The sequence below is a fragment of the Lipophrys pholis genome (genome assembly GCF_963383615.2).
Source record: "Lipophrys pholis genome assembly, chromosome: 12".
Classification (NCBI taxonomy): domain Eukaryota; kingdom Metazoa; phylum Chordata; class Actinopteri; order Blenniiformes; family Blenniidae; genus Lipophrys; species Lipophrys pholis.
In genome coordinates this window covers 3,479,716-3,500,124 of record NC_137641.1, presented here as the reverse complement: position 1 = coordinate 3,500,124, position 20,409 = coordinate 3,479,716, and the positions used below count along the sequence as shown (strand labels likewise).

Below are 20,409 nucleotides of genomic sequence, written 5' to 3'. Positions count from 1 at the left end.
GGGCTTGTGTTTGAAGACTTCTACTAGTTTTATGTGTACAGTGATATGCTTTGTATTGGGTTTTTTAAAGAGTTTATTGATTATATTTGCAGGTGAACTCACTGTAATGTCACCATGTTTTGTCAAACCAAACGTTTCCTGCAGCAAAACACGTTATTCATGTATAATTTGACCGTTATCAAGGTGGAGTGATTAGGTTAGAAGAAACATAAAGAAGTGCAACAACCAAATATCAAGGTTGAAAGTAGTGTGAAATGATTAAAATCACATTGATATATGAAAAAATATTCCCACTTTGTGGTATTTTGTTATTTCCTTCTGGAAAAAGGAAAGGTAACAAGCCTCCAACATTGGGTAGAGTTTTTAACAACATCTGATGACTACGATGTTGGAATTCCTAAACAAAATATGTATATTTCAGAACTTCTTATTACAAATTAAATTTTTTCAATAATGGCACCATTAATTGTGTGGATCTTCAATCGTTTTTCAGCAAAATGATCCCAGATGGATGACGAAAGCCTAAAAACAAGTATCTGATTTTCTGTCTTTAGTTCTGCTGAAAGTCTCATGGGCAATTATTGTTGTTATTCTGCAACATGCTTTGAATTTACTGTGTTGTATTAAATCCTCATAGATAAAAGGTAATAGCATTTTGTTGGACGAAATTATGGAGAACAGAATTAAATAAACATATACACATTAATATATTTTTAATGAATTAATGACCCATTCAATTACACATTTATATATTTGATTCCAATTTTTATTCATTAATGACACATATAATTAAATATTTAATAGTGTATTTATTTATTACATTTAGTTCTCCGTAGGAAATGACAGAAGAGTATTAGGGCCACTGTAGAAGAAAAAAAAAAATCGGATGCGCTTCAGTAAAAGTCAAAAATCAAAGTCGAGATTTTTTTTTTCACAGAAAAAAATGTAAAGATTTTTTTACAAAGTCCGTCCATCTTCATGCCAGCGCATGTCACTGCTTCTACAAAATGCATGGCAGGTTTAATGAAGTGGTGAAAAGATGCTTCAGAACAGAATTTAGCTCATAAACACAGTTATCAGTATCAGGACTAGAAGAAGCAGAGCAGCCTGCAGCTTTGTTCTGTCGAGTACGAAGGACAAAGGCAGGGATCCCAGGGTGCTTATTTAAATGTATTATTATTATTATTATTTTTTATTTTTTTATTTTTATTTTATTTTTTTTATTATTCAACAATGAAATCCTGTGTAAAGTCACATGTCCATAAGCAGTAAGCAACACTATATAGTCAGAATTAAGTGATTTAATGTGATTTCACATCTATGGGCAAATGATGAGGGATGGACAGACGTCTCTCCGTGAGAGAAAAAAAAATCCCGACTTTGATTTTCGATTTTTTTCTGAAGTGCATGAAGGTTTTGGTGTTTTTGGCCTCCGATTTTTTCTTCTTCAGTGGTTCTAATATTCTTCCTTAAGAAATAACTGCATGAACACGCTTCATCATTCTACACGGTACGTAAGGTGCCTTTAGGTGACCTCGGTATTTCTTAATGAGCATTGTAACGTTGGCATAGATACGTTCTAAATATAATTATACACGAATTAGGAATTTGGTAACATAATAAACTGTACTTATAATCAAGAAAAACGTTTGCACCTCGGATTGGGATATATGGGTGTTATACTGAAGTATTAAAACTTTCAATAACTCCTCTGAGCTTTGTGTCGTTTGTATTTTCCCGAAATTGTTCTTGACCCTTGAAGGCGTCACGGTGGCAGTGGGCGGGGCTTGTGGTGAGCTAAGCAGATTAGCCACAGCGGCAGTAGCTCGTGTCGACTAACGTCAGTTTGTCTGAATTCTACGGTAAGACATCGGATAAAACACGTCTGTGTGCGCTGAAAGCAGCGTGTATTGATCGAGTCTGGTTTGATATCGTACTCGTTCAGTTTTCTAGTGAGATAATCGTGTTGCTCGGAATCAGTGGCTAGCTCCGGTGGCTAATGCTAACGTGGTTCACTCTTTGAAGAAGGGAAATAATTGGATCTACTTTACTAATTGGATTGTGCTTCGTTCTCTGAAACACCCGTGACGATCAATAACTAGTTGAGTCAGGTGAGACAACGGAGGGAGATTTGCCAGTAGACCTCAGGTGATGACTGCTGGTGTTTTGGATTTAGTGGTTTCGCTGCTAACTGGTGACCAACTTCCTTTAGCTGCTAGTCAAGGCAGATTATATAAATCCATAGCTGTCTCGTTTAACCGCACTTAAACTAAAGTTTAGAGTTCTGTAACCTTGTGAGTCTTATTTTAACATATGTTGCTAATGGCACGTTAAAGGAGGTCTTTCACCAGTTAAGAGGGAAACAAATGAATCCGAAACACCTTTCATCACAGCTTCTATTTACTGTTTATGGAAACTTATAACTTTGAGAAATTCCAGAGATTATTGTCACTCAATAGAATCTAAACTGGGGGTTATCATGGCCAGTGTGTAAAGTGAGAGGAGCTATCACGGTCTCTCCATCTGGCTGCTTTAAACACATCAGTGCTTCACTAAAAGGCCATTCATTAAAGTGACACACTTACTATAAGCCTTGTATAGAATTAGTGACCTATATTCAAACTAAGCTCTTATTGTCTGACCTGTGACAGCTCGGTCGGCTTTATTCAGGATTACTGCACCAACCTGCTTTTCTGTATATTTTAAGTGATAAAATTTATGATAATCTGGAGTTCATTTTATTTTTTTATAGCAGTGTATTAATCCATGTTTTTTGAGAATATGGGAGGAAACCCACATACACAGAGGGAGGACATGCAAACGCCACACAGAAGGGCCCCGGGCGAGATTTGAACCCACAACCTTCTTGCGGTGAGGCGAGAGCGTTAACCACTGCGCCACTGTGCGGCCAAATAGTGATTTCTGCGGTAGTGGGTCATATTTTCCCATTGTGCTTTTTGTATATTTTTTTCAAATTTCTTAATTTTGGGATTAAGAAAACTGACATTCAAAGCTGCATCACTCTTTTGGAATGATTTACCAACGTTTTTCATTAAAATAAAGAATTTAAAATGCTTATTTGTTGCCATAACTAATATCTATTTGACACCAGCGTCAGACATCCGTGGATTTGCAGTTTCTGGAGTTTAAACGTGTCCGACGTGTTCATACTGATGCGTAACGCGTTTCTGTCATCAGGTAAGTCGTCGTCGTTGCCATGACTACGCTGGACGATAAGATCCTGGGGGAGAAGCTGCAGTACTACTACAGCAGCAGTGAGGACGAAGGCAGCGACAACGAGGATGAGGATGGTGAGAGGAAGACCATCCGGGACGCTGGGGCCGCCGAACCCGAGATCGACTACAGCGCAGACGGAAGTGCCGTTAACACGGGTACACACACACACACACACACACACACACACACACACACACACACACACACACACACACACACACACACACACACACAGAGCTTTTTTTTATCCTGTTTCAAGTCAATTCAACAAATATACACAAAAGTCTAAGACATTAAAAGATAAGAGCCATGTATTTTCTAGACAACTCAAACGTTTAATCAGATTAATCAGAGTTGCTGTGGATTAATTTTGATTAATCTCGATTAAATATGATTAATTTTTAATCTATATATTAATAACGTTCCGCACAAAAGAAAGAAGGGACTTTATCTGCAGTTAAAGTGTTTATTAAACACCTTTAACAGTTTTCATGTTCATAAAAACCTTCTCTTTGTCAAAACAAACATTTAACCACATGAATGGTCCTTTTCCAGCAGCTACTGAGACAAGCTAATGTTTGCTTCATGTTTATGTGGGATTTTAATCTGAAAGAGCTTCGGGGGAAAGGATACTCCTTCCTGCAGAGTGTGCGTGATACTCTCGGTTCCATCTTGGGTTTTTTGTACTCAAACTTCCCATCGAGAGCCAACGGGCTGTTTAGCGTCTTCATATTGACTTGGTTGTGTCAGTATCTGGTCGACGGGCGGTTTGTGCGTCATGAGTGACAGTGAGTCTGCTTGGACAAACTCCCAGAGGCGTTCTGAGTTATTGTGCGCTGCAGGTTGGTTAATTATGTTAAAAAACATTTTATCAGATTAATCGTGATGATGGATTAATCTGTGTTAACGCGTTCTTTTTGACAGCCCTATTATTTCATTAATAACAGGTTTGTTTATTTAGAGGTGTGATGTGGTGGTTCTCCTCCCGTAGGACCAAAGGGTGTGATCAATGACTGGAGGAAGTACAAGCAGCTGGAGGTGGAGCAGAAGCAGGAGCAGAAGAAAGAAATGGAGCGACTGATCAAGAAGCTGTCCATGACCTGCCGCTCCGACCTGGACCAGGAGAAGGACAAGGAGAAGCAGAAGGAGCTGCAGGACAAAATCAAAGGCAAAGTGAGTGAAGCGTCCATGTTTCTCACCCATCAGGTCCATCAGATCAATCAGGTCAATCAGGTCCATCAGATCAATCAGGTCCATCAGGTCCATCAGATCAATCAGGTCCATCAGATCAATCAGGTCCATCAGGTCCATCAGATCAATCAGGTCCATCAGGTCCATCAGGTCAATCAGATCAATCAGGTCCATCAGATCAATCAGGTCAACCAGGTCCATCAGATCAACCAGGTCCATCAGATCAATCAGGTCCATCAGATCAATCAGGTCCATCAGGTCCATCAGATCAATCAGATCAATCAGGTCCATCAGGTCCATCAGATCAATCAGGTCCATCAGATCCATCAGATCAATCAGGTCAATCAGGTCCATCAGGTCCATCAGGTCCATCAGGTCCATCAGGTCCATCAGATCAATCAGGTCAATCAAGTCCATCAGATCAACCAGGTCCATCAGATCAACCAGGTCCGTCAGATCAATCAGGTCCATCAGATCAATCAGGTCCATCAGATCAATCAGGTCCATCAGGTCCATCAGATCCATCAGATCCATCAGATCAATCAGGTCCATCAGATCAACCAGGTCCATCAGATCCATCAGATCAATCAGGTCCATCAGATCAATCAGATCAATCAGATCAATCAGGTCCATCAGATCAATCAGGTCCATCAGGTCCATCAGATCAATCAGGTCAATCAGGTCCATCAGATCAACCAGGTCCGTCAGATCAATCAGGTCCATCAGATCAATCAGGTCCATCAGATCCATCAGGTCCATCAGATCCATCAGGTCCATCAGATCCATCAGGTCCATCAGATCAATCAGGTCCATCAGATCAATCAGGTCAATCAGATCAATCAGGTCCATGGGGAAGGATTGTTTTTAAAAGTTGCATTTTCCCCCGTTGTCATAGAAACTGAGTCGGATTATTTTTAAAAAGTTTCCTTGGAGGGTTTTAGAAAATTGGCCTTTTCCCCTGTTTCTGCGGAGGATCGTTTCAAAAACTCCATTTCCGTGGAGATAGAGCCCGAGCTTTTTAAAAAAGTTTCCTTACCCCCCACCCCCACCCCCACCCCCTCCCATGTTTCCATTGAGAAGGTGGATTTTCGAAAAGTTCCAGTTTGGGAGCCATTTTCACAAACCTGTGCACCATAGTGGAGTAACCAGACTCCCAAGACACAACGGAAGTTTTCGATTCCGCTTGAAACCGTTGTCGTAAACTCTCACCAACATTTGAACTCTGACATCATTTCCTCCCAATATTCCTCTTCACTTCCTGTCTGGTCTGCAGATGACGATGCAGGAGTACAACATGCTGCAGGAGGAAGAGGACGACGAAGACTTCCTGCAGCACTACCGCATGCAGCGCATTGAGGAGATGCGGCGCCAGCTGTGCCGCGGGAAGCGCTTCGCCCAGGTGTACGAGCTGAACGGCGGCGAGGACTTCCTGGAGGCACTTGACGACGAGGACCAGAGCACGCTGGTGATGATCCACATCTACGAGCCGGGCGTGGCGGGCTGCGACGCCATGAGCGGCAGCCTGCTGTGCCTGGCGCACGAGTACCCGCTGGTCAAGTTCTGCAGCGTGCGCAGCTCCGCCATCAGCACCAGCGCCCTCTTCAGGGACAGCGCCCTGCCCGCCCTGCTGGTCTACAAGGGCGGCGACCTCATCGGGAACTTCGTGCGGCTCACCGACCAGCTGGGCGAGGATTTCTTCGCCGTGGACCTGGAGGCGCTGCTGCAGGAGTACGGCCTGCTGCCCGACAAGACGCCCGTCCTGCCCAAAACCATCCGCAACGGCGCCATCGTGCAGAGCGGCGCCAGCGACGAGGACTCTGACCTTGATATCGACTAGAGCTGCGGCGTCCGACGCGCGGATCAGACTTGTCTTAACGTGGCGAGCTGGATGGACGGCTTCGCCTTGGCATGGAACCAAAACGTCCCTCTGAGGCCTCCAGCCCAGCAGGTCACATCATTCCTCACAACCTCCACCTTCGTTTCATCCTCCACGTCCAGTCAGAAGGCTTGTAGGTGTCGTTTGTTCTACCTTTTTATTTATTTCATGTGTTTGAACGCGTCTCCTCATTTCTGTGTTTCACGATATCAGATCCTTCCGACCCGACCCGACCCGACCCGACCCGTCTAGTTTTCTAACTTTTATATGTGCTGCACCATTCGGAATAAATTAAGGCTTGAGACACCATCCTTGTTGTATTTTTATTCTCAGTGTTTCATCATCCAAACTACATCAGATAAAGTAGTAATAATAATAATGCTTTTTATTTGTATTGCACTTTACATTAATAATTCTCACAGTGGTAAAAACAACAGTATCAGCTAGAAGCAACGATATAAATCACTTAAACGCTAAATATTTTAGTCTCTTTCTGAAAGAATCAACAGGTTGTGGCGCCCTCAGGTGGTCTGGAAGTGAATTCCACATGTGGGGAAATGAGCATTTTGAGCATTGGACATTTTTATTTTGGGAAAGTTCCTCGTTTACATGGAAACATTTTGAAGAGGATGTCTGTTGACATGGCAACAACAGGAATGCAGAAAATGACGTAGTTACATGTTGTGCCAGTAGAGGGTGCTGTTGGTTTTTTTGTAACGAAACAGCAGAGTCATTCGTAGGTTTTGCTTTAGAGCTTTTTCAGGTCAAATGAAGGCCTGAAGTTTACTCAACTGCTTTGGAGTAGTTCTTGAGAGTGTCTTTACTACAGTATTGTCCTAAAAATACTAATTAAGTGTAATTATCACTGTAGTACTGGAGTTCCTCCTTTCACTTAAATGTCCTCAAGTGGGATGAATTTGACTGTGAGCAGATTTAACCTTCACTTTGCTGTGAAACAACAACAACAACAACAACAACAGGCCTCTTTCCAGCTCGCTGAGCTCTGCAGACTTGATTTGACAAACACAGACTGACAGATCAACTCGTCCAATCCTGCTGGCTCGATAGAGAGAGAGAGAGAGAGAGAGAGAGGGAGCAAGAGAGAGAGAGGGAGAGAGCGAGAGAGAGAGCAAGAGAGAGAGAGCAAGAGGGAGAGAGCGAGAGAGAGAGAGAGAGTGAGAGAGAGAAAGAGAGAGAGAGAGAGAGAGAGAGAAAGAGCGAGAGAGAGAGAGAGAGAGAGAGTGAAGCAGGCTACAAGCAGCCCAGCAGCAGCAGCAGGCACGGCGGCAGCAGCATCAGGGCGGTGGGCTGTGGGTGGAGCAGAGGGGCGGAGTCATGCGGGTTATGGCCACAGAAGGCGTTTTCCAACAGCAGATGAGTTTCGGCACTGATGCCTGAGGAAGAACAGAAAACATGGTTGAGGTGTGAATACAGCCGAGTACTACAAAGTACTGAGGATTTTAAAGTACTGGCCCTTCTGTCAGTATTATACTTAATTATTTCAATATTTCAAATTACTCATCAGAAAACAATTAGAATACAGTTTCAAGATTTATTTATTTTTAAACTACAACATATAGGAGCTTCATCAAACCAACTGGAATATTTGGGTTTTATTTAGATTTATCCGTTATTATATTGTTTTAATTTATCTTCCTTTAATTATATATTTCTTCTCATTTACAACGGTCCATTGAGTCTAAGTTATTATTCCAGCTGATCCGTTTACATGTAATGAAGTCCACGTGAAACAGAGTAGTACTCCTGTTTCCAGCCTCTCAGTGACTCTGTTGACCTCCTGCTGTTTCCCCGTGAGCGTCGGACCGCCGGCCGATCGATGTGGGCTGATTGGGTTTCCTCTGTCACTGTGAACAGCTCCCGCACAGAACCGTCCGCCATCACGCCACTCTAACTACCAGTATACTCGCAGTATTATCAGAAGTATTAGATTCACCTGAATCGGGTGCAAAATATCAAACCACGTTGCGTCACACAAACAGTGACTCTTGTCAGGATCACGTGCTGGTGAACAAAAGTAGACGTGTGGGACGACGGATGGAACCAGAAGGTTACAGATCCATTGTGTTTGTGTGCGTTCTGTGTCCGCGCTCCCATTTTCACCAAATTCCACTCTGACTGGCAGATTTTCTGAAATCTGAAGTTTGGTGTCATTTTGCCCAATCATGAACAAAAGTACACTTTTCACCAATTTTCCACACATGTTGATTTCCTGATGGTGCACGTGCTGCCACGTTCACCAGGAATCACACCCAGGCAAAGTTTTCAACGTTTTTTTAAAAAAAATAGTTTTACTCTTTTTTTTGCAGAACAATTTTCCAAATCAGAAACCAAAATCCCAGCAACACAGTTCCTGTGTTTTTCGCGCTTTGAGGGGCTTTTTCTGTGTCCGTTTGGACCCGAATCCTCTTATTCACTTTCACTGGAACATGTTTCACAATTTCTACTAATTTCTTTCGGGTTTTGCTGAATCATTAACGACGGAAAGCCCGAGGACGCTCGTTCTGTGTGTCCACACGTCCTGATCGCGTGAACGCTCTCATTCCCATTAAAGTCCAGTTTGCTCGGACTCACAAAGGTTCTGGGTTGTTCATAAAAGTCATTGGACACTATTGAACTTTGTGTGTTTTGATGCGCTAATTAGTGGTTCGGGGAGGTGGGGGGGGGGGGGGGGGGGGGGCTGGGATCCTCGCTGCTGAAGTGAAAAAGTACCGATTGATATTCCTGTAAAGTATTTAGAGTATTTGGAGTATTAGGAGTGAGAGCTGCAGACGCACCGTGCTGCGACCAGTCGTCCCACAGATGCTGAACGTCGTCGCTGTGACGTTCACGATGAGCCGCGTCTGTTTGGAAACACCAGCGGCTTTATTCTCGAACGGCTCAAGTCCGAAAAGGTCAAACACAAACAGCTTTGGCAGAAATCCAAACGCACTCCACAGGAAGTTAATGCTAACTGATGCCAAATTTCATATAAACTGCATTCAGATGTTTGTTATGTATATTAATGCTCATGTTCAGAAAAGTAAATGTTAACATGGTTAAAACATGTTAATGCTCATATTAGTTAGGTAAAGGTTAAAACATGTTAATGCTCATGTTCAGAAAAGTAAATGTTAACGTGTTTAAAACATGTTAATGCTCATATTAGTTAGGTAAAGGTTAAAACATGTTAATGCTCATGTTCAGAAAAGTAAATGTTAACGTGGTTAAAACATGTTAATGCTAATATTAGTTAGGTAAAGGTTAAAACGTGTTAATGCTTATGTTAGGTAAAGGTTAAGACATGTTCGTGCTAATATTAGTTAGGTAAAGGTTAAAACATGTTAATGCTCATGTTCAGAAAAGTAAATGTTAACGTGGTTAAAACATGTTAATGCTAATATTAGTTAGGTAAAGGTTAAAACGTGTTAATGCTTATGTTAGGTAAAGGTTAAGACATGTTCGTGCTAATATTAGTTAGGTAAAGGTTAAACATAGTTACGACATGTTAATGCTCATGTTAAGTCAAGCTTAAACATAGTGACATGTTAAAGCTCATGTTAAGTAAAGGTTAAACATGCTAAATGGTAATGTTAATGCTCATGTTAAGCAAAGATTAAACATAGTTACGACAAGTTAATGCTCATGTTAAGCAAAGGTTAAACATGCTAAATGGTAATGTTAATGCTCATGTTAAGTAAAGATTAAAACATAGTCAAGACAGGTTAATGCTCATGTTAATGCTCAGGTTAAACAGCTCTGGCCAGTCAATGTCAGTATTCTCTTGAGCTTTAGATTGTTTGAATATGTGATGTTTCCCTAAATATTTCTGGTGAGTGAACGTTAATGCTCATGTTAAGCAAAGGTTAAACAGTTACGACAAGTTAATGCTCATGTTAAGCAAAGGTTAAACATAGTTACAAGTTAATGCTCATGTTAAGTAAAGGTTAAACATGCTAAATGCTAAAGTTAATGCTCATGTTAAGCAAAGGTTAAACATAGTAACAAGTTAATGCTCATGTTAAGCAAAGGTTAAACATGCTAAATGCTAAAGTTAATGCTCATGTTAAGCAAAGGTTAAACGTAGTTACAACAAGTTAATGCTCATGTTATGCAAAGGTTAAACAGTTACGACAAGTTAATGCTCATGTTAAGCAAAGGTTAAACATAGTTACAAGTTAATGCTCATGTTAAGCAAAGGTTAAACATAGTTACAAGTTAATGCTCATGTTAAGTAAAGGTTAAACATGCTAAATGCTAAAGTTAATGCTCATGTTAAGCAAAGGTTAAACGTAGTTACAACAAGTTAATGCTCATGTTAAGTAAATATATTCCTGATTCTTTTAGTTCCCTGCAGCTTGCGGTGGATCCAGGAAGGACGGAGGAGCTGGTACCGTTACCGTGGAGCCTCAGCATTCGCTTGAGCTGGCGGAGCGCCTGCGTCAGGTTGTCCAGCTGCTCGTGGAGGTGGATGTTCTCCTCCATCAGGGCGTGGATGGTGTCCTGCAGCTCGAAGCCGCCGCTCTGCGGCAGCAGGAGCGCCAGCGGCAGCAGGAGGAGCTGCAGTGCGGCCATGGCGCTCTCCTCCTGGGCACAACGGAGTGGAGAGGACGGAGCCGTGGCAAATCCATCCTGCGCTTCCACATCGCTGACCCCGTCAGTTCACATCAATACGTCCACCTTCTGCTCCAGCGTCCAGTCAGGCGGCCGGTCCAGAGCCTGTTTAGAACTCGGTGGTCGCGCAGAGGAAGCTTCTCCGTGGTGCTTCGGCCGGATTGACTCCTCTGGTCGGCGACGAAGGCTTCAGCACCGTCGTTTTTATTCACAATCCAGTTTTTAAAATGTCATATTTTTTTACCATTTGGAGGCCTTGCTGCAGCCTCACCATCGTTATTTAATCAAAATCCAGTTTTTGCCATTTTTACAACTTCTTACAACTATTTGGAGGTCTAAACCATTCAGGACGTTCAGGAGTGGACCGTACCACAAACCACTGAGTTCCTCTCCTGGGACTAATCTTTCCAGTTGCTCTACTTCCTGTTTTGTCTCCTGAGGATTAAATCAATTAATTGACATTGAATGAATTTATTTCTTTGTAAAGCTTCAATGTGTTTAATAGTTTGACAGCTGCTGCCTCTCCTGGCGTCACTGGAACCAACAACGTTTGGTTGTTTTAACAACAACGACCAGAAACTTTTCTGACTTTGTGTCAACAAGTTGATCTTTAGTTTCACTAAATGAGACATTCAGCATTTCAAAACACAGAATCTCCAGAACAAAGACAACATGGGAGTTTTTTCCAAACAAAAAGTGTTCCTTTATTTTGAAGGTGTGTTTATGCCGCCTTGGTGGCCCTGGTGCGCTTCTTCTTGACCACGACGGGCTTCTGGCTCTTCAGGATGGCGCTGGCGCGGCGCAGGGCGGCCTGAGGACAGAGAGAGGGTCAGACGTTTTCCTGGACGAGGTCAGAGGTCAGAGGGACGGCGGCTCACCATGCGCAGGTCCTTCCTGTACTTGTTCTTGCTGATGATGTGGCGCAGGCTGTTGAGCGTGGCGCGGGAGTTCTTGTTGATGGTGATCTTCTCGTAGGAGTTGGCGGGTTTACGCTGGCCTGTCAAACCACAACGCAAACACCCGTTTGTTGGTGAACCGCTCGTCTCCGTGGCAACGACGCTACAAACACGTCATCAAACGTGCAGCTCAGCAGAAACACTCACCTCTACGTTTCTTCAGCACCACCACGATGCCCTTGCCGTCGGCCGCCGGCTGCACGCCCACCGTCTTCTTGTGCACCAGCCCATTGAAGCGGAAGGAGTTCCGGGCCTTCAGGTTGTTGGGCTCCTGTCAATCATCAAGCAGCTCGTTCAGCATCACACGTCAATCGTTACCGACGGTTCTTCCCTCGTAAGGAGCTACGCCTGTCAAGAGTTCTGCTGGGTGTCAAACATGAGGCTGGAGGACCAAAACTAGGGACGTCCCGATCACACTTTCTTGCCCCCGATACAGATCCGATTTGTCAGAATTGAGTATCGGCCGATACCGATACTTTCCCGATCCGATACTCACATTACTATTGCAAAGATACTCAACAGTCTATTTTTGGAGCGACTAAGATGTCTGAAGCTAAAAGCACTATTAGCAGAAGCTTGGTTTAGATAGAAATTATTGTAAAACTCACTTATTGAAGCAAAATTCTTCTCTTTCTCTTTAGTTGTTGTAAACTGAGGAACATCCACACGACGAAAAAACAATCTTTTTCTCCCTGGCCTCCCATAAAACCTCCGTCCACACCTCACTATGAACACGGCTCAACACGAGGCTTCAGGACATGTAGTACACATGCCAGACCTTTATCTGCAGAAGTAAACTTCTGCAGATAAACACATAAACCACTATATATAACTCTAGTTTTATAGGTCTATGGCTCCGCTCCGCCTGCTTCTAGCTTCTGCAGCTCGACCGGAGCTTCTAGTCCCTGATTGTTGTGGTTATTAGGGGACGTTGCGGACCGCGTTCTTTTTTTTCCTTTCTTGTAGATCGGCTGGATTTGCTGATCCCCGATCACTCACAAATCACCAATATCGGCCCCGATCCGATATGGACATCCCTAACCAAAACCAAGTCCGGCCAAACTACCAAGTAAATACTTCAAAGTTCAAACGAGCAGCAGACACTGAGACTCAAGCAGCAACACACGTCCTCGTCTTTATGCCTTCTACTTTTTTCTGTCTATATTTATTTGCATGTATGTATAAAGAGAAGTCGAGCAGTTTAAATTTACACTGATGACAAAATGTCCTGATTCTGAAATCTCACAAACCGGCATTCACCTCACAGCCTCGCCGTCAGGCCAAGTTCATAAAAAACACCCAGAATGCAACAGCTTGTTTTAGGGGACATTTCACAGAATTTTGCATTTTTAAAATTGACGACGTTTCAATTGTCATCATTTTCTGTAGTGATGAGTTTTGTGAAAATATCAACCTTTTCATCCAGTACACTGCACCACAACAACAAACTACTTTAAAGTTTAAATTTAAAGGTTATGCCACTATTTTACTCACTCAAGGTGAAATGTGACTGCATGTGGCCTCTGCATTAAATCAAATTAAAAGGATTATTGTAGAAACTCACTTGTATTGAAGATGTTGGAAACCTTAAGTTATCCAAGAAGGGTTTGTATTGAGGAGCTCCGTTATCTTTTTACATAATCCAGCAATATTAAGTTTTCTTATGACTTTAGGAAATCTATTTTTGATTCCTTGACAAGAGAACAAATAAAGGCAGAGTGTAACTATGAACCAGCACCTGAAATTTAAACGCCACATTAAGACATTAACTAAACATCTTTTAAAATTACTTGATATTCTGAAACAAAAAAAGTTCATTACAAAAAAGCAAAAATTTATAAAAAGGGTAAAATATTAGCCGTCTAAAAAAATTGTGAAAAGGTGGAAACCAATGAAATCAGTTACAAAAAGGGCTGAAAATGTAATGACATGTTTCGCAACCTGAATTGCAATTTAAACTTCATAAATGTCACATAAGACACATTTTCTGCATCAGTCTCATCTTAAAGGTCGAGATCAGAGGTCTCCGACCCCCTGTCCCGGAGGACCCCCTGTCCCGGAGGACCCCCTGTCCTGCATCTTTTAGTTGCTCCCTGCTACAGCGTACCTGAATCTACTGATGATGTCATCACCAAGGACGTGAAAAAGAGCCCCTCATTGCAATCAGGTGTGTTGAACTGTGAGGAGCTAAACCTGCAGGACAGGGACCCTGGAGGACAGGGGTTGACACTCCTGGTGTAGTTGAATATGAAAGAGCCACACACCTCAGGTTTACACTAAGAAACAAGGTGAAGCAGCGTTTAAGTTCCTCAACTGTGGAACAAACTTGACATTCACTACTTCAAATAGATTTTACATTTCACAATCACTGCTTTAATGTTTGTCCTTAGTGACACACTATGAATTGTCCAGTGTGTTGGTTTTTAACATTTATAAACCAATAAGGCTGTTAAAATGAGTGACGGGTTGTAAATTATAATTATTTGAACTATAATGTAAATTAAACTAGGTTAAAACAGACAAGAGTCTGACTGCAGCACTGATCTGACAAACTCACGGTGCTGTAGGTCTGTCCGTTCCTCTTGATGAGGAAGCTGGAGCAGTTCCTGATGACCATCCACTGCAGATGGGACGACATGATGAGGCTGAAACGTAGAAAAGTGTTCAAATAAGTTTAATTCTCCTCAGACGAGCCGCTAACAGGAAGCTAACGGCTTGTCATTCACCAACATGGGGACAGCATGTCCTCCTGGGTTAAACACGCGAACAACCTTACAACTTTACGGTGCGCCAATCAATTAATCCATACAATCAGATGACTATTTTTCAGCGTTTATCTGTAAGAATGTAAAACAAAACCTGGAATAGATTAAAGATTAGCGCGGCATGCTAACATTAGCTCCACGAGGCCTAACCGCGGCGACGTTATTCCACAATATCCACACATTAACACGCAGAATGTGAACATTTTCCCACACGCGCTCATCTATAACATACTTTGTAAAGACATCGGCTTACTTTGAGTCTATTAACACCGCTAATAAGTGTTAAATGTAGACTTTGGGGAGCGACTGTTAGCAGCAGGAGCGACCACGTTACCTTTTAGCGGAGGAAAAGGACCGGAGAGGCCGCAGCACGCCTTTCCTAACCTCTACCAGCGATACGTCCGCACGTGGAGATATCATGTCACAGAAAATGTGTTATTTAACAGAGCAATCTAAATCATTTACACACAAAGATGGAATATAAGAATTATATTTAAAGTTTCGTGCAAACATATTAAACTATTTGTGGAATTTCATATGGGACTAGTTTCTTGTAAGCGGAGAAACACACACATAGTCCCCAAGTGAAACGTGACGTCACTAATGTGCGTCTCGTGTTTACAGACGGTCGTCAAAAATTGAACAAGAAAATCTTATTCTGGATTAAAATCTAGTTTTGTTCCAAATTAATACACGTAATCGTGTGGCTCGATCACAGAATAAAAAAGAAGGAAATCTGACGCCGCTTCGGTGACGGTATGAGGTGATTTAGTCCAGATGTTGCTGTGATTGGAGGATGTGAAGCTTTAAAATCACAAACCTGGGAAAAAAGTGATAATTCTACAGATCAGGATGAAGTTTTAAGATATATAAACACACACATGGATGAGAATGAAGATCTGGAGACACTGGGTGAGCAGCTGTACCCTCTGATTTACCACAAACACCAGGAAAATGCTGCCAAACTAACAGGTGAGGAATGAGAGTGTACTAATATCTGTGTGCATGGAAATCAGTGGATCAATATGCACATGCCTCTTGGAGTAAATGTGTGTGAAATGTGATGTCCTGCATCTCTAAAATGAGAGACTTTCAATGATCTTATCAGAAGTGATCATCAGAGTTGTCTCATATATCTAATGTCATAAATTAGAAAATTACTGAAAACTGAGAATGTTAGAAAGGCTCACTATGATTTATGATTTCATTTTAGATTAATCAATTGTGCATATTGTTGCATTTTACTCATCTCCATTTTTTTTTTGTGGGGTAAACTGAGTTATGACCTCTCCTAAAGTCTAAATTTGACCAACAGCCTCTGACAGGATTTCAGACTGAGATTCTGTGCCATGCCTCCGTGTTTCAGGAATGTTGCTGGAGCTGCCGGGTCCGGTCTTGAGCCAGATGCTACAGGACGAGACCTTGTTGTCTGAAGCGTTGGAGAAAGCTCTGCGAGCCCTGCAGCTGGCAGAGGAACCCAGGTACAGGAGGGACAAGATCAACCTTTTGAGATTGTTTATAGAGGTTTGAAAAGTTTGAATGAGGCCTCATGCAACGACGAACCAGAAGATGACTGTGGGCCATTTCACAACACAACAATTTCAGGTGAAAACGCCAAACTTTTATTGTGTTTTTTGAGTCGATTTACACAAAAACGCTATTGCTGTTTCCGTGGAAACAGACATTGTTTTCAAAACGTCATGCAAACGTGAAACTTCTAGAACGAAAACGAAAAAAAAACGATGCGTTTTCACTTCAATCGTTGTCGCGTAAACAGAGCCTGCGAAGTGACCAAACTCACTGCAGATGTGCGTATATCAGACGGATGAAGTCGTTGAATTGGACGGCAGCAATACAAACCACAAGAAAAGGAAAGAAAGTGCAACGTTCTGAGTGTGTCACTTTGTTTTCACTTGTGTTTTCTCGTCTTTGGCAGCGAGCTGACCCGCAAGGTCGAGGACGGCGTGTCCACGTCTTCAGACCCTCTGGGAGAGCAGCTGTTTGAGCTGGTGGACGTTTACAACACCGGCCATTCGCAGAAAATCACGGGTCAGTCAGAGGAATCACCGGGACCTGGAACAGAAGCGGTGATCCTGTTTCAGGGGGGGATTCATTCAAAGTGAGCAGTTGAAACATGAGCCGTGTCTGTCCAGGGATGCTCCTGGAGCAGCACCAAGACGCAGTGTTGAAGCTCCTGTCGGACTCCAGGCTGCTGGACGAGCAGGTGAAACTCGCCCTGAAGACGCTGGAAGAGTACGTGAAGACGCGTTGCTCCTCGATCACATCAGACATGCACACATTCACGTAAACACACACAGGGAGAACATGCAAACGCCACACACCAACAGGCTCCTCCCACTCCAGGTCTCCATTCCGCAGACTGACACTTGTTTTTAAGGACGTGGTGGAAATAAGCGTTCGCGTTAACGTGTCGCCGTCTCTGCAGGCAGATCGTGGAGGAAACGGACGTCAGCGACGCGTCGGACGCCGACGACACGGAGCGACTCGGAGAGAAGCTCTTCATCCTGGTGGAGGAGATGGATCCGCTTCATGCAAACGACATCACAGGTGACCGTCACACTCACACCTTTAGTTGTTTTCAAGAGAACTGAAACATTCTTCCCGTGGAGGTGGCGCTACTAACTACTGTAATTCTAACATAAGGGTGTTGAACAACGAGCCATGAGCCAAAACTGGTCAAAACACTCCGTCATGAAAGGCTCCAAGCTGCTGTAAAGAGTAAAGACCAATTAGTTTTAACAGTTTGAGCACCCAGTAGATACCTGGAGGTACCCAGTAGGTACCTGGAGGTATCCAGTAGATAACTGGAGGTATCCAGTAGATAACTGGAGGTATCCAGTAGATACCTGGAGGTATCCAGTAGATAACTGGAGGTATCCAGTAGATACCTGGAGGTATCCAGTAGATAACTGGAGGTATCCAGTAGATACCTGGAGGTATCCAGTAGATAACTGGAGGTATCCAGTAGATACCTGGAGGTATCCAGTAGATACCTGGAGGTACCCAGTAGGTACCTGGAGGTATCCAGTAGATAACTGGAGGTATCCAGTAGATAACTGGAGGTATCCAGTAGATACCTGGAGGTATCCAGTAGATAACTGGAGGTATCCAGTAGATACCTGGAGGTATCCAGTAGATAACTGGAGGTATCCAGTAGATACCTGGAGGTATCCAGTAGATAACTGGAGGTATCCAGTAGATACCTGGAGGTATCCAGTAGATAACTGGAGGTATCCAGTAGATAACTGGAGGTATCCAGTAGATACCTGGAGGTATCCAGTAGATAACTGGAGGTATCCAGTAGATACCTGGAGGTATCCAGTAGATAACTGGAGGTATCCAGTAGATACCTGGAGGTATCCAGTAGATAACTGGAGGTATCCAGTAGATACCTGGAGGTATCCAGTAGATACCTGGAGGTACCCAGTAGGTACCTGGAGGTATCCAGTAGATAACTGGAGGTATCCAGTAGATAACTGGAGGTATCCAGTAGATACCTGGAGGTATCCAGTAGATAACTGGAGGTATCCAGTAGATACCTGGAGGTATCCAGTAGATAACTGGAGGTATCCAGTAGATAACTGGAGGTATCCAGTAGGTACCTGGTGATCGGAAAAGGCTGCTCTGGGGCAGACTGACGGAGGCGAGGCTGCTAATCTGCACCATCGACCCTCCAACCACCACCAACCACTCACTCTCACACTGCATACACACAGGCAGTTCTGGGTTCAGTGCCTTGCCCAAGGACGACCGCCCTACCACCCGAGCCATGCTGCCTAATGTAGTTGTTGCTGTTGTTCTGGTTAATTTGACTGTTTGATGGGTTGTTTCTGTGTTTTCTATTTTCTTTGTGCTGAGAGAGACAGAGAGAGAGAGAGAGAGAGAGAGAGACAGAGAGTGAGACAGAGAGAGAGAGAGAGACAGAGAGAGACAGAGAGAGACAGAGACAGAAAGCGAGAGAGACAGAGAGAGAGAGAGAGAGAGCGAGAGAGAGAGAGACAGAGAGAGAGAGAGAGAGAGAGACAGAGACAGAGAGAGAGAGCGAGACAGAGAGAGACAAAGACAGAGAGAGAGACAGACAGACAGAAAGAGAGAGCGAGACAGAGAGAGAGAGACAGAAAGAGAGAGAGACAGAGCGAGAGAGGGTTAGATAATTACAGCAAAAATACAGAAACACTGAGGGTTTTATTTGATCAGTTTGTGATTGTGTGGAGGACGATTGGTCGGCCATGGCACACGGTGACGTGATGCACCTGAACGTCTCCTGAACATTGGTGGCATGAAGCTCGTTAACCCGTTAAAATCCATAACTTAGCGTCATTGTTTAAGCCGCTGGGAGGGCGGAGCCTCACAAGGTGGAAATAAAGACCAAACCTCACGGCTGGGACGTTATTGTCTTGCTTCATGTGTCTGTGCAGGAATGCTGCTGGAGATGGACCCGGCTGCTCTGCAGCAGCTGCTCGCCGACGGCGCCATGTTGGAGGTCGCCGTTCACAAAGCACAGGCTGCGCTGCAGGTGGCGCTGCAGGCGGCGCTGCAGGCTCCGAGCTGAGCTGCTCCCGCCGCGACGCCTCATTCTAGCGCCTCCGAAAATAATTCACCTTTTGCACAAGTAGTGTTTTTTTTTTTTTTTTTTTAGAGACGGACTGAAGTGAACGAAGCTGGACCCGAGCTGCCGTCAGAGACTTCTGCAGCTCTGGACCGAGCGCCGCTTCTGATTCCCCTCTGGGATCATAACGTCAATAAGAACTCCTTAAAAAGGTTTCTGCTGAAATAAAAAGTCAACAAATGATAATATAAGATGAAAACATCTCACATTGCGACTGGCTACTGTTGTGGATGTCACTGAAAATAAATCACAGTTACTCTATATTTGTGGAGTAACTTCATTAGGTAATGCAAATAAAAAAGTAACTACTGACTAAAAATAAAGTAACTGCATTATTTTGTTTACATGACAATTCTGCAGGTTTTCTTTAGTGAACATAAATAAATGCAACAAGAAATTCACGTTTTGAACTCATTCATACATGAATACTGATTGTCTTTAACATTAATTATTTTCACGGTTTAAGCTGTGAAACTGGATCAATTAATGTGAAGTTTCCATAATATAGTCACTAATGCATCCTGTATCAAGGAAAAAACTGATTATTAATAAAATAATTAGAGATATTATATTTAGGTATAATAAAATGCAGTCTAATAGTACAGTAAATATATATTTTTACAGTTTATATCCTGTGTTTTATGGTTCCGTTATAACACATTGCAGTGTCCTTATATTGCTGTGCTGCCACCGAGTGGCGGACTCGTGAACTGCATCGTTAAGCCACTGTGTTTCTATGGTGACGCGAAAGTGCACAATTCCAGTAACAGCTGGGTTTGTAATAATCTGAGCTGTGAATACAAAAGAGAGTATTGTCCAGAGGAATAAAGGGAGTAAACAAAACATGCAGCTAGTTTTTCTATTTTTTATTTTTTTTAATGTTTTTACTTGTATTGACGGCTGCAGGTTTCTCTACCTGCTGTGTTTTTTATTGCTCACACTAATGTCTCACTCTCTACCTGCTGTGTGTTTTATTGCTCACACTAATGTCTCACTCTCTACCTGCTGTGTTTTTTTATTGCTCACACTAATGTCTCACTCTCCATCTCTCTACCTGTGGACTGGGATGGAAGGAAGGAAGGACAGAAAGAAGGAAAGAAAGGAAGGAAGGACAGAAGGAAAGATGGAAGGAAGGAAAGAAAG

The 20,409-nt window shown here is 43.0% G+C and overlaps 4 protein-coding genes across 10 annotated transcripts; 2 read left to right on the top strand and 2 right to left on the bottom strand.

Moving 5' to 3' along the window:
• Nucleotides 1–1,767: 1,767 nt before the first annotated feature.
• pdcl (phosducin-like) lies at nucleotides 1,768–6,615 on the top strand. 4 transcript variants are annotated; one of them, XM_080476923.1, is made up of 5 exons: nucleotides 1,779–1,862; nucleotides 2,779–2,871; nucleotides 3,199–3,392; nucleotides 4,229–4,410; nucleotides 5,702–6,608. In XM_080476923.1, exons 3-5 carry the CDS (start codon nucleotides 3,218–3,220, stop codon nucleotides 6,263–6,265), a joined length of 921 nt encoding a protein of 306 aa, XP_080333049.1. In that variant the 5' UTR covers nucleotides 1,779–1,862; nucleotides 2,779–2,871; nucleotides 3,199–3,217; the 3' UTR covers nucleotides 6,266–6,608. The 4 variants fall into 4 exon arrangements, with proteins under 4 accessions (XP_080333048.1, XP_080333049.1, XP_080333050.1 ...); XM_080476924.1 differs by having other exon boundaries at nucleotides 2,753–2,871; XM_080476922.1 differs by lacking the exon at nucleotides 2,779–2,871 and having other exon boundaries at nucleotides 1,768–1,862.
• A 17-nt stretch (nucleotides 6,616–6,632) lies between these two features.
• LOC308117405 (uncharacterized protein) lies at nucleotides 6,633–10,893 on the bottom strand. Of its 3 annotated transcripts, none has more exons than XM_080476270.1 (3): nucleotides 10,696–10,893; nucleotides 9,100–9,165; nucleotides 6,633–7,698 (listed from the first exon to the last, which is right to left on the bottom strand). In XM_080476270.1, the coding sequence occupies exons 1-3, from the start codon at nucleotides 10,874–10,876 to the stop codon at nucleotides 7,556–7,558; spliced, it is 390 nt and encodes a 129-aa protein (XP_080332396.1). In that variant the 5' UTR covers nucleotides 10,877–10,893; the 3' UTR covers nucleotides 6,633–7,555. The 3 variants fall into 3 exon arrangements, with proteins under 3 accessions (XP_080332396.1, XP_080332397.1, XP_080332398.1); XM_080476271.1 differs by having other exon boundaries at nucleotides 10,702–10,893; XM_080476272.1 differs by lacking the exon at nucleotides 9,100–9,165 and having other exon boundaries at nucleotides 10,702–10,893.
• Nucleotides 10,894–11,608: 715 nt separating this feature from the next.
• Nucleotides 11,609–15,238, bottom strand: rpl28 (ribosomal protein L28). 2 transcript variants are annotated; one of them, XM_080477273.1, is made up of 5 exons: nucleotides 14,971–15,238; nucleotides 14,429–14,516; nucleotides 12,019–12,142; nucleotides 11,794–11,912; nucleotides 11,609–11,726 (listed from the first exon to the last, which is right to left on the bottom strand). In XM_080477273.1, the coding sequence occupies exons 1-5, from the start codon at nucleotides 15,054–15,056 to the stop codon at nucleotides 11,637–11,639; spliced, it is 507 nt and encodes a 168-aa protein (XP_080333399.1). In that variant the 5' UTR covers nucleotides 15,057–15,238; the 3' UTR covers nucleotides 11,609–11,636. The 2 variants fall into 2 exon arrangements, with proteins under 2 accessions (XP_080333399.1, XP_080333400.1); XM_080477274.1 differs by having other exon boundaries at nucleotides 14,890–14,989.
• On the top strand, nucleotides 15,219–20,105 carry LOC308118056 (uncharacterized protein). The gene is made up of 6 exons (XM_080477272.1): nucleotides 15,219–15,608; nucleotides 16,003–16,117; nucleotides 16,573–16,685; nucleotides 16,790–16,889; nucleotides 17,083–17,204; nucleotides 19,076–20,105. The coding sequence occupies exons 1-6, from the start codon at nucleotides 15,518–15,520 to the stop codon at nucleotides 19,207–19,209; spliced, it is 675 nt and encodes a 224-aa protein (XP_080333398.1). The 5' UTR covers nucleotides 15,219–15,517; the 3' UTR covers nucleotides 19,210–20,105.
• Nucleotides 20,106–20,409: the final 304 nt, after the last annotated feature.